The sequence below is a fragment of the Cebus imitator genome, unplaced genomic scaffold (genome assembly GCF_001604975.1).
Source record: "Cebus imitator isolate Cc_AM_T3 unplaced genomic scaffold, Cebus_imitator-1.0 Scaffold82, whole genome shotgun sequence".
Classification (NCBI taxonomy): domain Eukaryota; kingdom Metazoa; phylum Chordata; class Mammalia; order Primates; family Cebidae; genus Cebus; species Cebus imitator.
Genome location: NW_016107397.1, coordinates 4,578,435 through 4,592,396, shown reverse-complemented (window position 1 = coordinate 4,592,396; position 13,962 = coordinate 4,578,435). Strand labels below are relative to the sequence as shown.

General features: G+C 46.1%; 2 protein-coding genes and 1 long non-coding RNA gene across 7 annotated transcripts in view; 2 read left to right on the top strand and 1 right to left on the bottom strand.

Moving 5' to 3' along the window:
* Positions 1 to 2,260, bottom strand: part of LOC119472012 — a 5,738-nt gene extending 3,478 nt beyond the window's left edge. The window contains exon 1 of the long non-coding RNA XR_005201111.1: positions 2,004 to 2,260. This is a non-coding gene — a long non-coding RNA (uncharacterized LOC119472012). The remainder of the gene's footprint in view (positions 1 to 2,003) is intronic.
* A 4,524-nt stretch (positions 2,261 to 6,784) lies between these two features.
* Positions 6,785 to 13,726, top strand: ZNF655 (zinc finger protein 655). Of its 5 annotated transcripts, none has more exons than XM_037740332.1 (5): positions 6,785 to 7,811; positions 9,588 to 9,750; positions 10,900 to 10,985; positions 11,387 to 11,513; positions 12,879 to 13,726. In XM_037740332.1, exons 2-5 carry the CDS (start codon positions 9,615 to 9,617, stop codon positions 13,073 to 13,075), a joined length of 546 nt encoding a protein of 181 aa, XP_037596260.1. In that variant the 5' UTR covers positions 6,785 to 7,811; positions 9,588 to 9,614; the 3' UTR covers positions 13,076 to 13,726. The 5 variants fall into 5 exon arrangements, with proteins under 5 accessions (XP_037596260.1, XP_037596262.1, XP_037596263.1 ...); XM_037740334.1 differs by having other exon boundaries at positions 6,785 to 8,034; XM_037740333.1 differs by lacking the exon at positions 6,785 to 7,811 and adding an exon at positions 7,818 to 8,024.
* TMEM225B (transmembrane protein 225B) overlaps positions 9,679 to 13,962 on the top strand; it is a 40,690-nt gene continuing 36,406 nt past the window's right edge. The window contains exon 1 of the mRNA XM_037740331.1: positions 9,679 to 9,750. The gene's annotated coding sequence lies outside the window, so the exon portion shown is untranslated. The remainder of the gene's footprint in view (positions 9,751 to 13,962) is intronic.

Genomic DNA, 13,962 nt, shown 5'->3' with positions numbered 1-13,962 from the left:
TAACTTCACCGTTTTTTTTTTTTTTTTTTTTTTTAAGATGGGGGTCTCACCGTGTTGGTGAGGCTGGTCTTGAACTCCTGACCTCAGGTGATCCACCCGTCTTGGCCTCCAAAGTGCTTGGATTACAGGCGTGAGCCACCTTGCCTGGCCGAAACCCCATCTTAAAAAAAAGAAAAAAAAGTTAAGCGGTATAATTATTCAGTATTATGAATACTGAAACATTTCATGTTACATAGATCCATGAATTATTCTGGAGGGAGAATGAGATTTCTACAACACATGGGATGGACAAAGCACCTTCACTTGCTTGTTTGCTAATCCACTGCAATATTTCCCCATTCATGTGAGCTTAGTAGATTTGGAGATATTACCTAAATTCATATGAGCTTAGTGGATTTAGAGGTATTACCTGACTTTACTAAATGAACCCCATGTTTTCTTTGGTACTCTGTTACTTAGCCTTTCTCAGTAATGTAAACAACTTTCTGTATGTTGGTGGCACAACTGGAAATGAACGAACGAAGGGCAGCAGGTTTTGCTTAGATGAATGTTAAATTCAGTTTATCAGTGAATTCCAAAATTGGAAGGGCCCCTGAGATAATCTATTTTACTTTAGTTATGACATGTTTGAGACTTGGTAGGTCTATGTGTTTTCATCCAAGAATATCAATGGGAGAACTGTTACCATTCTAATGGTCCATTACATTGTCCACAAATTCCCTTCTCTACCCCTCCATGTCAAGCGTAGATACTTTCTACAACTGAAAACCCCCCATGTCCGAAACTGCTCATTTAAAACCCTTCCTGGCAGGGTGCAGTGGCTCATGCCTGTAATCCCAAAACGTTGGCAGGCGGATCACCGGAGGTCAGGAGTTCAACACCAGCCTGGCCAACATGGCAAAACGCCATCTCTACTAAAAGTACAAAATTAGTCAGGAGTGGTAGTGGGCGCCTGTAATCCCAGCTGCTCAGGAGGCTGAAGCAGGAAAAGCCCGAACCCGGGCAGCGGAAGTTGCAGTGAGCCGAGATCTCACTACTGCACCCCAGCCTGGCCGACTCTGTCACAAAGCAAAACAAAACAAACAAACAAACCAAAAACCCTAAAGCCTTGAAACTGAAAGGAAAAGGGTCCAGTGTAAATAATCTTTTCTTTCTTTTTTTTTTTAATTTTTAGAGACGGGGCTTCACCATATAGGCCAGGCTGATTTTCAATTCCTGACCTCAGGTGATCCACCCGCCTTGGCCTTCCAAAGTGTTGGGATTACAGGCGTTGAGCCACCATGCCCGGCAATAATCTTTTCCTATTGCATCCCAATCACTTCTTTATTCAGTAGGCTTCAAACACTTTTTTTTTGGTTTGTTTTTGAGACAGAGTCTCGCTCTGTCGCCCAGGCTGGAGTGCAGTGACGCAATCTCCGCTCACTGCAGCCTCCACCTCCCGGGTTTAAGTGATTCTCGTGCCTCAGTCTCCCAAGTAACTAATATTACAGGCGTGTGCCACCATACCTAATTTCCGTATTTCTAGTAGAGACAGGGTTTCACTGTGTTGTCCAGGCTGATCTTGGAACTCCTGACCTCAAGTGATCTGCCCGCCTAGGCTTCCCAAGGTGCTGGAATTACAGGCGTGAGCCACCGTGCCCGGCCTTCACGCTAATCGCTACCATAATGATGGTGGGTTTGAGGGTGAACATTATCTGCAGACACAGGCTTAACAAGCCCATCCTAATAAAAAAAACTGTAAGGCTAATGACACTTGGTATCGTGTAAGACTGCCCGAATTTTACAACTCGGGGTACCTAGGAAACCAGAAAAGCCCTCACCAAAAGGAAAACCAGTGGGGACAACTGGGGAGCACAGATAATCTGACTTGGATCATTTTGTCCGCGCGTCTTTGGGGTGAAAACTCAGGACTCGGAGACCAGAAGGGACACGCAGACCGCCTCTCCCCAATCCCAGGAGTGTCCCATTCCAGTCCGGAAACCAAAACTTTGTTCCCTTCCCACCTGTACCCAGCGACGCCTCTGCTGGAAGACAGCGCTTGCCACTGCCGAGGCTGGCGCGACCCGCTTTCACTCCGTCCAGGGCGGAGGGGATTGCAGGACACAGCAGTGCACGTCCAACTCTGTCCCCCCCCCGGAGAAGTCTGCGGTCCTGGGATAGGAGGAGTTGTGACTTCGGGGACCAGGGGCACTGGACTCAGACACAGGCCCTCTGGACGTCAGAGCCCAGGGAAAGCGTCCCAAAAGCCGGAAGTGCGTCATACCCGCTTTCCGGGGCTGCGCTCCGCTTCGGGGTCCTCTCTAGGATCGCGGGAGGACTTTGTATCCCTGTGTAGGGCTGTAAACTAGGGTTTGGGGATCTTGCTCCTCAGCTTGTCCGCTCCGAGGAGGTGCACGGGGCGGGGAAAAGGGGATGAATTTTCCTTTATACTGCCCTGCTCAGATACGTATATGTTCCTTCTATTTTTCTTAATGATGGCAATAATTGTAATAGTTATAATTATTATCACACAATAAAAATAGTGATTGTGTGTCTGTGGCAGAGGAGATGAATGAAACAAGGGTGGAGACAGAAAGATCAAGAATAAATGGTTTCACAAAACTTAGAGGCTGTCTCTCTTGAGATGCTGATTATGTATGTATTGCCAGTTGAATGGGCAGTATTTTCAAATATTGTCTGTAGGCAACAGACGTTCTTTCCAACACTAGATAGTTATAAAATTCTGAGCTTGTCTTATGTTTCCTGGGAGTTTTCAGATTAGCAATGGTGAAACCATAAGTTGAATTTGAGGCGTTTTTGCTGTCCAAGTGTTATCACAATAATTAGGGCTTCTATGATTAGATAAAGAATAACTTCACCGTTTTTTTTTTTTTTTTTTTTTTTGAGATGGAGTCTTGCTCTGTCGCCCAGGCTGGGGTTCAGTGGTGCGATCTTGGGTCACTGCAACCACTGCCTCCCAGGTTCAAGCGATTCTCCTGCCTCAGCCTCCTGAGTACCTGAGATTACAGGCACATGCCACTACGCCCGGCTAATTTTTGTATTTTTAGTAGAGACGGGGTTTCACCATGTTGGCCAGGCTGGTCTTAAATGCCTGAACTTGTGATCTGCCTGCCTCGGCCTCCTAAAGTGCTGAGATTACAGGCGTCGCGCTCGGACGACTTCACCTTTTATAAAACAGTAACTGAGACCTTGAATGGCTGTGACATGACTCTAAGTCCGGGCAAGTCTGTGGTACAGCGCAACAAGAGAAAAGCCCACGAAAGGAACAGCTATGTGTTACAGAGCCTATGATTGCATGGTAATCCGAATTACCTTCTAGGCCCTGACTAATGTTTCATACGTTATGGTTTTGTTTTTTTTTACAGGGATAGAGGTTCTCAACCTATGGGGTTTGATCTTGCTGTGGTTGCCTTTTTCTACTTCCCCATGAGTTTTCTCAATAATCCACTTGAGTGTGTCTTTGCTCCATACATATATATTTTCCCGCAGAGCACCTTCAAGTCCAATCTTTGCTCCTTTATCACTGTCTGGCTCTCTGATCTATAGTCCTCCTTGATGATGTCATAGTCTCAGAACTTATTCCTCCAGATACATCCTCATATTTCCTTCCAGTGTTCCAAGTCATTGCTAAGAGCCATTACATTGCTATGCACTGTATTTTTCTTCTTTGTCTGAACCAGTCTCTCCACCCTGTCTCCATTCCTACACTTAAGTGCCTAAAGGGTCCAGGGAGGCAGATTACTGAATGCAGCTGACTGGGTATATGTTTTTGTATTTGTGTTGTATGTGTGGCAGGAATGGTGGGCATCTCTATAACGACTCCTCCTTTCTTTGCCTACTGACCTACTGGCACAAGAAACTCAAAGTGTCCTGGTGGTAGTCTATTTCCAGTTCAATGGAATATTTAATGTCTCCTAAAGGAAATGTTCTTCCTGGAAATAAGGATCGTAACCCAGCTGGCTCTAGTTTTTGGAGCTAAGAGGCACAAATTCTACAGGTGAGTGACTGGGTATGATAGTAATAGGCTACTCCTGTATGCATAAAGTCCTACTGGAGACACAATACTATATATCCGTTTTGGCCTAATACATATCAATGCATATACTCTATCCTGAAGTACTGCTCCAAACTTTGCAAGGCATTACATCTTAGTTGGCAATTTAGCCTAGTCTTCAACAGGCCATTCCAAAATCCTATCTGGCTAGCTGCTTCTGGATGATGAGTATGCACCATGAATTTTGTAGCTTCAAGTTCACTGTCACACCTCCTTGGCTATCAGTGGGTTCCTTAGTTTCAGGTATGTCAATGGATAAGGCACTCTGCAAGCTCTCAGATGGTGGTGCTGCTGGAGGCAAAGTAGTTGGGGAAGACAAGCTCATTTACAGCATATATCAATTCTGGTAAGAACAAATTGAAGCCCATTCCAAGGTAAAAGGGATCTGATGCTGAGGTAGGGGGATTGCTTGAAGTCAGGGGTTCAAGACCAGCCTGGCCAACAAACATGGTGAATCCCTGTCTCTACTAAAATACAAAAATGCTGGGTGTGGTGGCAGGTGCCTGTAATTCTAGCTACTAGGGAGGCTGAGGCAGGAGACTTGCTTGAACCCAGGAGGCAGAGGTTGCAGTGAGCCAAGATCATGGCACTGTACTCCGGCCTGGGATACAGAGCAAAACTCCATGTCAATTAAAATAAATAAATAAAAAGTGGAAGCCTTTCAGGTCACCTAATACATGTGTTGGAACAGTATTCCCAGGTGCAGAATATGTTACCTCCAAATCCAAAGAGGCCCACCAGGACCTGTTCCAATTTCTTTGGGATTAGTGGGTGCAAAGGGGAACAACTTTCTTTTACCTTTGGGTGATGTCCCCAAACCACTGGACCCCTTCATCCATTTGATTAATGCCCATATCTTCAGGTTTCTGTACTGCCTTAGTAAAAAGTCTTAGTAGGATATCTATGACCCTTGTCACTTGCTCCTCACTGGGTACTATTAGCATTTGTCATCAATCTGGTGGCCCATCATGATGGTTGGGTAAAGTTCCTGTGGACTACACTGTGACAGAGAGAGGCCTCAGGATCCCACCCTCTCCCTGTATGAGCCACGACTTTGACTCAGGGGACTTTTTGAGTCTGCACTATTGGTTTTCTTTGCATTACTGTCACTGTTATAAACAGATCCTTGGCCTAATTTTCAGCTTAGCTAGATGCAGAATCACCTTCGTAATTTATTAAAAATCAGTTATTATATGTATCTAGGTCTATTTCTGGACTTTTTTTTCCCTTAGAAATTCATCCTCATATTTCTGGAGTTTCTATTGTGCTCTATTGATCTATTTGTCTATCTTTATGCTGATATCATATCATCTTGATTACCATAGCTTTAGAAAAAAATTGGGGGTCTCCTCCTTCTGCCTTGGAGCCCCCCTCCCTCTGTCTGTACGGGTGATCCTCTTCCTTCTGAGTTCTCTTTTCTTGCTTGCCAATTAAACTCTCCACTCCTTAAAACCAGTAAAAAAAGAAAAAAATCTTAAAATTATACAAGTATTCCAATTTTATTTTTTCAAAATTGTTTTGGCAATTCTAAATCCCTAGCATTTCTATATAAACTTTAGAATCAGTTTGTTAATTTGTACTAAAAAAACAAAATAGGCCAGGCATGGTGGCTCACCCCTGTAATCCCAGCACTTTGAGAGGTGGAGGAGGGTGGATCACCTGAGGTTAAGAGTTGGAGACCAGCCTGGCCAACATGGTGAAACTCGGTCTTTACTAAAAATACAAAAATGGTGATGGGGAGGAAGGCAGCAAATCACACTGCCATGTGTGTACCTATGCAACAATCTTGCATGTTCTTCACATGTACCCCAAAACCTAAAATGCAATAAAATAAAAAAGAAATAGAAAAAAAAAAAACAAAAATTAGCCGGGCGTGGTGGTGCCCGCCTGTAATCCCAGCTACTCCAGAGGCTGAGGCAGGGTATTCACTTGAACCCAGGAAGTGGAGGTTGCAGTGAGCTGAGATTGCACATTGCACTCCAGCCTGGGCGACAGGGCAAGACTCCGTCTCAACCAAAAAAAAAAAAAACAAAAAAAACCAAACAACTTTTATGAGTTGTTTCCATCTGTGTCATCTGGTAAACTGTTGAAAGAAAATTTTGCTCAAAAGCAGAACAGCAGCTGCTGCTTCTTAGCACTCTTTATTAGGGTTCAAGGAGTATTGGTGGAAAGTGGCCTCTTTAAGTGGGTGCTTTTTGTGGTCCTCTCACTGGAGCCAATTGCCTGAGGCAGCTAAAACTTGGAAACAATGTGCCTCACTGTCATAGCACACTCACCTCTGCTGCTGAAATGGTTTCCCATCACTTTGCTAATAGGTACAACCTGTGAAGGGGTTTGAGGCGGGGAAACGGCAACTCGGGAAAGAACTCCAAATCTTTAGCTCTCCTAGTATATTAAAATAACCGTTAGGAAGAGGAGAAAGTACTTTGTCATCTATTGTTTCGGGGAACCTTCAATAGGAACAACAGACAGACATCACCACGGGTGTATTTCTATTCAACACAAGAAAAAGTTTCTAATTGGAGCTGTCCAGCACGAAAATGGACTAAGGAGTGCATTTTCTTTCTCTGATCCTGACTCCACTGTGACAGGTACTGTAGACTAGACAAATTGTGTCGTAGTATGAATTTAGGTTAGATCAATGATATTCAGGGGAAAAGGCAGGGAAGGAATATCAGAATCTCCAAGCTGATATAGTTTGAAAAAAATATATAAATGTCACACTTCAGGTTTTCTTGTGTTTAATTTGAAACGTCAAATAACATTAAAGGATAGCCTTTGATTTGCTTAAACAAAGTAGTAATAGTTGACGTTCCTTCCAAATCACTTTTTTGATCCTCTAAGAGGCTTGCCTATGCCTTGCAGATCTAGCTCCACCCATATGACATTACATTCTCTAAGGATCCAGGATCAGCAAGGGGTCACAATGTCCCAAGGGTTTCGGTCCCGGTGCTCTGCCTGTCCCGCCCGTGCACCATGCTTTTGCCTATCCCTGTTTCTGCAGTTTTTAGTCTTCTCACCAGGGACGCCACTATCAATCTCCTCAGTGTCTTTCGGTTCCATTCCAATCCGCTCATGCCCCCTCCCATCTCCGCTTGCCCCAAGACCTACTTAGCATTATTTCAATCCCACGACTTAGTGGGTCCCATCTCACCTAGGCGCCCGCAATCCTCGCCTTCTACGAGTCAGAGCTGTACTACACTCTGCGCAGGCACCCCCGTGCTACTCACGGAAGCGGGACCATTAGCTCGCCCTTTCCTCCTCGCCACCGACACGCACCCACTGGGTCGGGCCGCCTCCTTGCGGGGAGTCTTAAGGGTCGGCGGGGATCAGGGATGGGCCCCGGGGGCGCGTTCCCAACTTTGGTCGCAGTCATTGCTGTTATAACGACTAGAGACGCACGGAGGGCCGTAGGACCGGAAAAAGACGTGGAAAGCCGCGAAAACGAGCCTTCGACACCTGGATCCGCAGGTCCAGTTCCTCACCCGTGGCCCTCACCAACATCCGGGACTCTCATCCGGGGCCCTCACCAACATCCGGGACCCTCATCCGGGACCCTCACCAACATCCGGGACCCTCATCCGGGGCCCTCATGCGGGGGGCGGACCCTCATTCGGGGCCGGGCACTCGGTCGCCGGAAGTGCCACCGAGAAGCGCCGGCCTCCTGGCTGTCTAGAGCGACCCGGGAAAGGCTGTGGTGTCCCCGAGCGCGAGTGTGTCGGTGACAGGACCGCGGCCAGGCCCGCCCCTCCCCTCGGTGAGTACCCGGAAGCCGTTCTGGGGTCGCAGCGGGGCGGCCGCTTGTTTCGCCTTCCCGGGAGAAAGAGGCGGCGTCCGGCAGGGAGAGACAGTGGTTTCCTTCCCTGAGGGTGCGCGGAGGCCCGAATGCGAGGAGGGCCTGTTTCTTTTCAGCTCTGGTTCACCTCGCGGGCTGAGGGCCCCGCAGTCAGGAGGCGGCGACCGTGCCTTGGGGCGAGCTGGTCTGTATGGCCCCCCTGGCCTTTTTGGGACTGTGCTTTGGCCTAAAAGGGAAGTGGGAGGAGGGCAGCGCCGGCCGAGGCCTAATGAGGACCGAGCTGGGAGCTAGGCGAGGGTGGTGGGAGGGGGACGGCACCCTGATGCGTCCTTGGGCCTGAAGGACGCCGCTCAAACCTGTTCGAACCGCAGTTCTTCCCTGCGTTGCTCTCAGGATTGCAGGAAAAGGCCGTCCCAGCCAGTCCTAGTTAGCGAAGGGCCTGACCCAAAATTTAAAAATGAAAATTTTATCATTCCCCAAGCCCGTTTAATAAATCAGAGTGGGCTGACGGTTTTAACAAGACATCCCTAAGGGTCCTGCCGTTTTATTTACTTATTTAAATGAGTTTATTTATTTATTTAAACTGGTAATCGCGGGCCGGGCTCGGTAGTTCACGCCTGTAATCCTCGCACTTGGGGAGGCCAAGGCAGGAGGATCCCTGGAGGCCAGGAGTTCGAGTCCAGCCTGGGCAACATAGCGAGACTCCCATCTCTACCAAAAATTAAAATGAGTAATCATAACTTGCATTTTTCTCTGGGGACAAACTTGAGTCTCCTAAGAAGTTTGTAAATTTTAAATATTTTGTTTATTTGAGACAGGCTGTTATTGTCATACAGGCTGGAGTGCAGAGGTGCAGTCATAGCCCACTGCAGCCTCTACCTCCCAGGCTGAAGCGATTCTCCTGCCTTGGCCTCTGGAGTAGCTGGAACTACAGGCATGGACTACCACACTTGGCTAATTTTATTTATTTATTTATTTATTGATAGAAACAGAGTTTCACCATGTTGTCCAGGGTGGTCTGGAACTCCTGAGCCTAAGGGATCTGCCCATCTCAGCCTCCCAAAGTGTTGGGATTACATGCTTGAGCCACCGCACCCTACGAGTTTTATAAATAGTTTAAACTTCCCACAGAAAGCTTTACACTATTAAAGTGTACTGTGTTGATTTTTTTAATGCCACGAATTCCAAATTAGAGGAGTTCAAATAACCTGCACATTTGGATCATAAGATTTGGTTCTTAAGTATTTAAAGCTGAAGCATAACCACTTTTTTCTTTCTTTTTTTTTTTTTTTTTTTGAGATGGCTTCTCGCTTTGTTGTCCAGACTGGAGTGCAGTGGTGCGATCTTGGCTCACTGCAACATATACTTTCTGTGTTCAAGCAATTCTCCTGCCTCAGCCTCCCGAATAGCTGGTATTACAGACCTGTACCACCACACCCAGCTACTTTTTGTATTTTTAGTAGAGGTGGGATTTCATTATGTTGGCCAGGCTGGTCTTGAACTCCTGACCTTAAGTGATCCGCCCATCTCTGCCTCCCTAAGTGCTGGGATTACAGGTGTGAGCCACTGTGCCTGGCCCCATTTTTCTCTCTGTTACTTATTTAGGGTGGTTAATCATTATCAACTAATTTTTATTGAATATCTACAGTGTGCAAAATACTTTGCAAAGTCCTGAGGATATAAAATGATAAGTTGTTTTAACTTATTACAGTGATTTCTCTTAATCTCACCTTGCAGTGATGGTCATTGTCCTCCAGAGCAGTGATGGAGGAAATACCAGCCCAGGAAGCAGCAGGATCACCAAGGGTCCACTTTCAGTCTTTGGAGACCCAGTCTGAGGGTCTGTCCCCAGAGCCTCAGTTTGTGCAGGACACCGACATGGAACAGGGACTCACTGGGGGTAAGGCAGAGACAGCCCATCGATCTAGGCAATGAGTGTGTGTGGAGGGGCTTCTGAGGGGGCTCCTGGGCCTGGTGTGAGAGAGGCCAGGAACTGGAATGAGAACATGGCCCCTAGAGGGAGGGATGAAAGTGGGGGCAGCTGTGACTCAGTTCAGTCCTAGTCTGAGCCCCTCTATTAATGACAGCTCATCTTTCTTAAGTAAGCAGAGTGATGGCTACTTACTTGTGTGGTGGTTTTTCCTTCAGGCAACCTTCACTTCATCCCAGTTCTCACATCCAGAATAGTTTCTTTTGCCACATCTCACAGTCCTTTCCTGGCTCTCACTTCCTCTTAGATTCAGGACCTTTCCTTCCCCCGTTCCCTTCACTTAGTTTCTCTTTGCTTTGTCACCTGCCATTCTGTTGCAACTGCAGTGTTTCCTGACTAGTCTAAATTTGGTCAAAGGAAGCAACTGTTTAATTCCTTGGTTGAGCACAGTGCCTGTGTCGATGTATACATACTATATTTTGACTACACAGTCACACTTTTCTGTATCATATAGGTAGGTTGGTCTTTTTTTGTTTTGTAAGAGCTGTGTCCTAGATTGCCTGTGGCCAAATAACTTGTGTGTCACTTACACAGATCGAGTGCCACAGTATGTAGAGGGCTGTGAGGCATTGTGGAACTGTGGAAAAGATGGCGAGGAAACAGATGACCCTTTCTTGTTCTTGGGGGTCTTACACACTGGTTAAGACAGTGCCCATTCACAAGAGAAAGGCTTATCAAGTGTATAGGACAGTGCCTGGAAATGGTCAGAAGTCTGCTAAATAACCCTAGCCCAGGACAAGTCCCCACAAGTCTATGCTTTGCCCATCTGCAAAACAGGTATAGTCTTACTCTTCTGTAAGAGGACTGTCATGTGGTGAAGATAAAGTGAAATAGAAACTTTCATAAGAAAATCCTGTATCACAAGTCTAAACATGCGTAAGGCACGCAAGTACTAAGACAGAGCAGAGTAGACACACCCAATACCTGATAAATGTTCATTGGTTTTACTAGAGTATTGAGGAGGGTCCTGCTGACACCCCTTGGGCTGGAGAGGCCTCTTCTGAAAGGGAGCCCTGGGAAAGGGCTGCTCTCACTCTTCACTCCTTTCTCCTCCCTCAGCTCCACCTGTTCCCCAGGTGCCTGCTCTTCCCCATGAGGGAAGCCCAGGAGACCAGGCAGCTGCGCTCCTGACAGCCAGGTACCAGGTGAGCTGAGGAACCCTCTGCTTTTCCTTGAGGAAATCAGGGACTATTGCTACTGATGGAGTGTGGCCTCTCACTCATTCCATCTGTAGACCTTGCCTGGAATTTTTTTCAATAGCAGACTCCAGTTTGGGAACTGATCTTCTTTGGAGACCTGGACTTCACATAAACCACCTTCCATCTCCCCAGTGCCAGGAGCAAACTCTGTTTTCTCTTTGTCCATGGTTGTGTGGCGGGTGCTTATTAGATGTTTAAGGGTATGGGCTTTATTCCATAGGTTCTAATCTGTTCTCCCTCCTCCTCAACGTAAGTACACACTGGATACCCTCTCTATCATCTTCACACTCTGGCCATGGTGCTACAGTGGTCTCATTCCCTAGAGCAGCCAGGATGTGTTATTTCAGGAGTTTGTGACATTCGAGGATGTGGCTGTGCACCTTACTCGAGAGGAATGGGGATACCTGGACCCTGTTCAGAGGGACCTCTACAGAGAAGTGATGTTAGAGAATTATGGGAACGTGGTCTCACTGGGTAAGGACTTCCTTATTATTCAGTTTATCTATTTGGATTTCTTTACTTTCTTGTTTCTGCATAAGTATAAGGTCCCTGAGAAGGTCTGTAGAATGTGGTTTAGATTCTAGGTCTTAGAACCTCCGAATCCCTATCTTTCATGTCATCTTCTCTGGGAGGGGTAATTAAGGTTCGTTTGGGGGTGCCAAGAGGAGGCATTCTCCTCCTTATTCCTAGTTCATGTTTCTGGCTATTGTGGGGCATCTGTTCCCTTTTAGCAAAGGGAAACTTTCTTGTGCTTTGCTTGAGTTCTCATCCTTCTTATCTTTTCCATTTTTTGGAGGAGAGACCCTAGGGCGGCCTCCCAACCACCAGCTGGACACTTTCCTTTTTAGTATCACTGTGTCTCTGTATTGGAGAATTTCCCATTTTGCCAGGAAAAAGAAATGCTGTTTAAAAAGATAGGCTAAATTCCTTCTTGTTGAGTACTCCCTCACCCCTTAAGATCCCCAGATGTATCTCCAGGCAGGCAGAACTTGAGACGTCATTTGAAGGCATGACTCACTGTGAGTACATTTCAGTGAGTCACCCAGATGGTAATCCCATGTAACCGCACCCAGGGCAGCAGAAGTCTCAGACCTTTACGCCACACTGAGGTGGGTTCAGTGCTTTAACTCATGTCTCTCCCTTGTCATTTTGAAAGGTACAGTAGGAAGCTGAGATTAGGCAAGCTGTAGTGCTGCCGGGAAGCATCAGTGGGGTTTGTCGGCAGCTCCCTTGGTGTGAGCATTGTTCTTGCTCTTTAGTTTTTTTTTTTTTTTTTTTTTTTTTTTTTTTTTTTTTTTTTTTTTTAGTTCAGTTTAGTTAATAGTTTTATTTTTAGAAGGAGTTTCGGTTTTGTTGCTCAGGCTGAAGTGCAATGGCGTAATCTCAGCTCACTGCAACCTCTGCCTCCCGGATTCAAGTAATTCTCCTGCCTCAGTCTCCTGAGTAGCTGGGTTTACAGGTGCATGCCACCACCTGGCTGATTCTGTATTTTTAGTAAAGACAGGGTTTACCATATTGGTCAGGCTAGTCCGAAACTCCTGACCTCAAATGATCCACCCTCCTCGGCCTCCCAAAATGCTGGGATTACAGGCATGAGCTACCATAACCATCCTCCTTTTTCTTTAGTTTCTTGCATGCTTCTGCGCTCTTCTTTTTGTGTGTGTAAATACTGAGTCACACATTTTCCTTTGGCTTTGTCTATGCTGGTGGCATCCAGGGCATTGCTTTGTCTCCCTGATTATGCTCAGGATTCAAGGTCTTCTTATCTGTGGGGAGGTAGCCTGCCCACTGGGATGGTTTTTAGTGTGTTTTCCATTCCCGGCTCTTTGATCTTTGTAGGCATACTTCTCCGCCTTCCCACCACCCGGATTCATAGTGTGAATTCCTGTCCGGCCCTGAGTCATACCCAGGCAAGTGCTTTCTCTGGAGAAACACTTGCAGTCCTTACAGCAGGAATCTCCAAGAGATGGCCCAAGTATCGGCTTCCCATCGATATTGCTCATCCCTGCTCGGAAACTACTTTTCCACGATTGTGAGATACTAAACTTGACTGATGGAATAGAAGCTCCCCAGGATGCCACCACTACGTAAAATCACAGCTCCTCAAATTACCTCTGCTGAATTTCTAATATTAGGGTCCAAGGAAGCCCTTTGTTGCAACCAGATGCATTTTGAATCCAGTTCATTCAGAAACCATGGTTGGTGGTTGTTATCTGCTTGTGTTCTGAGAAACCAGAAAGTCCAACTTCAGCTCTTCAGTTACGGTTTTTTCATAGGATTTTAGAATGTGAAATTTATGCTGTGTGCCCCATCTTCTGTGTAGCAGATACAACCTGCCCTGTATGGCGCCTAACTCTCCAGTGAACCCTGGGCTTTCCTCATGCTTGACATTCTGGTTTCTCCTTCCTTGAAGTCTCTGTGGAACTCTTCAAGGTCATACCTTCCTCCCCTTTATTCTTCGTGGTTCTGTACAGATTGATGCACTTAAGTTGCCTTTCCTGATTAAGTGTTCCTTACCCTGTCCTTGGTGGAGGGGAGAAGGGAGGGCAAAGAAGTTAAAATTATTTCAGGGCATCCAAATGAATGTCTACTTCATAACTTTGTAAACTGTAAAATGACATATATATATATATAATTGTTAAGTACTGTTAATTTTATCTAATAATTACAGAGTTTCCAACAGTTAACCTGTCTACTTTTTGGAGTAAAGAAACTTTGTAGCAGTTTAATGCAGTCTAATAGCATTTTATGCTATAGACTGAACTTTATCCCATTTCCTGTCATGTCTGCACATACACTCAACACACATGCACACTTACACATACAAGAGACACACATGCATGCATGCATGAAACTCTCCTCTCCTACTCATCTTGCCTTTTTTTTTTTTTTTTTTTGAGACTGAGTCTTGCTCTGTCACCCA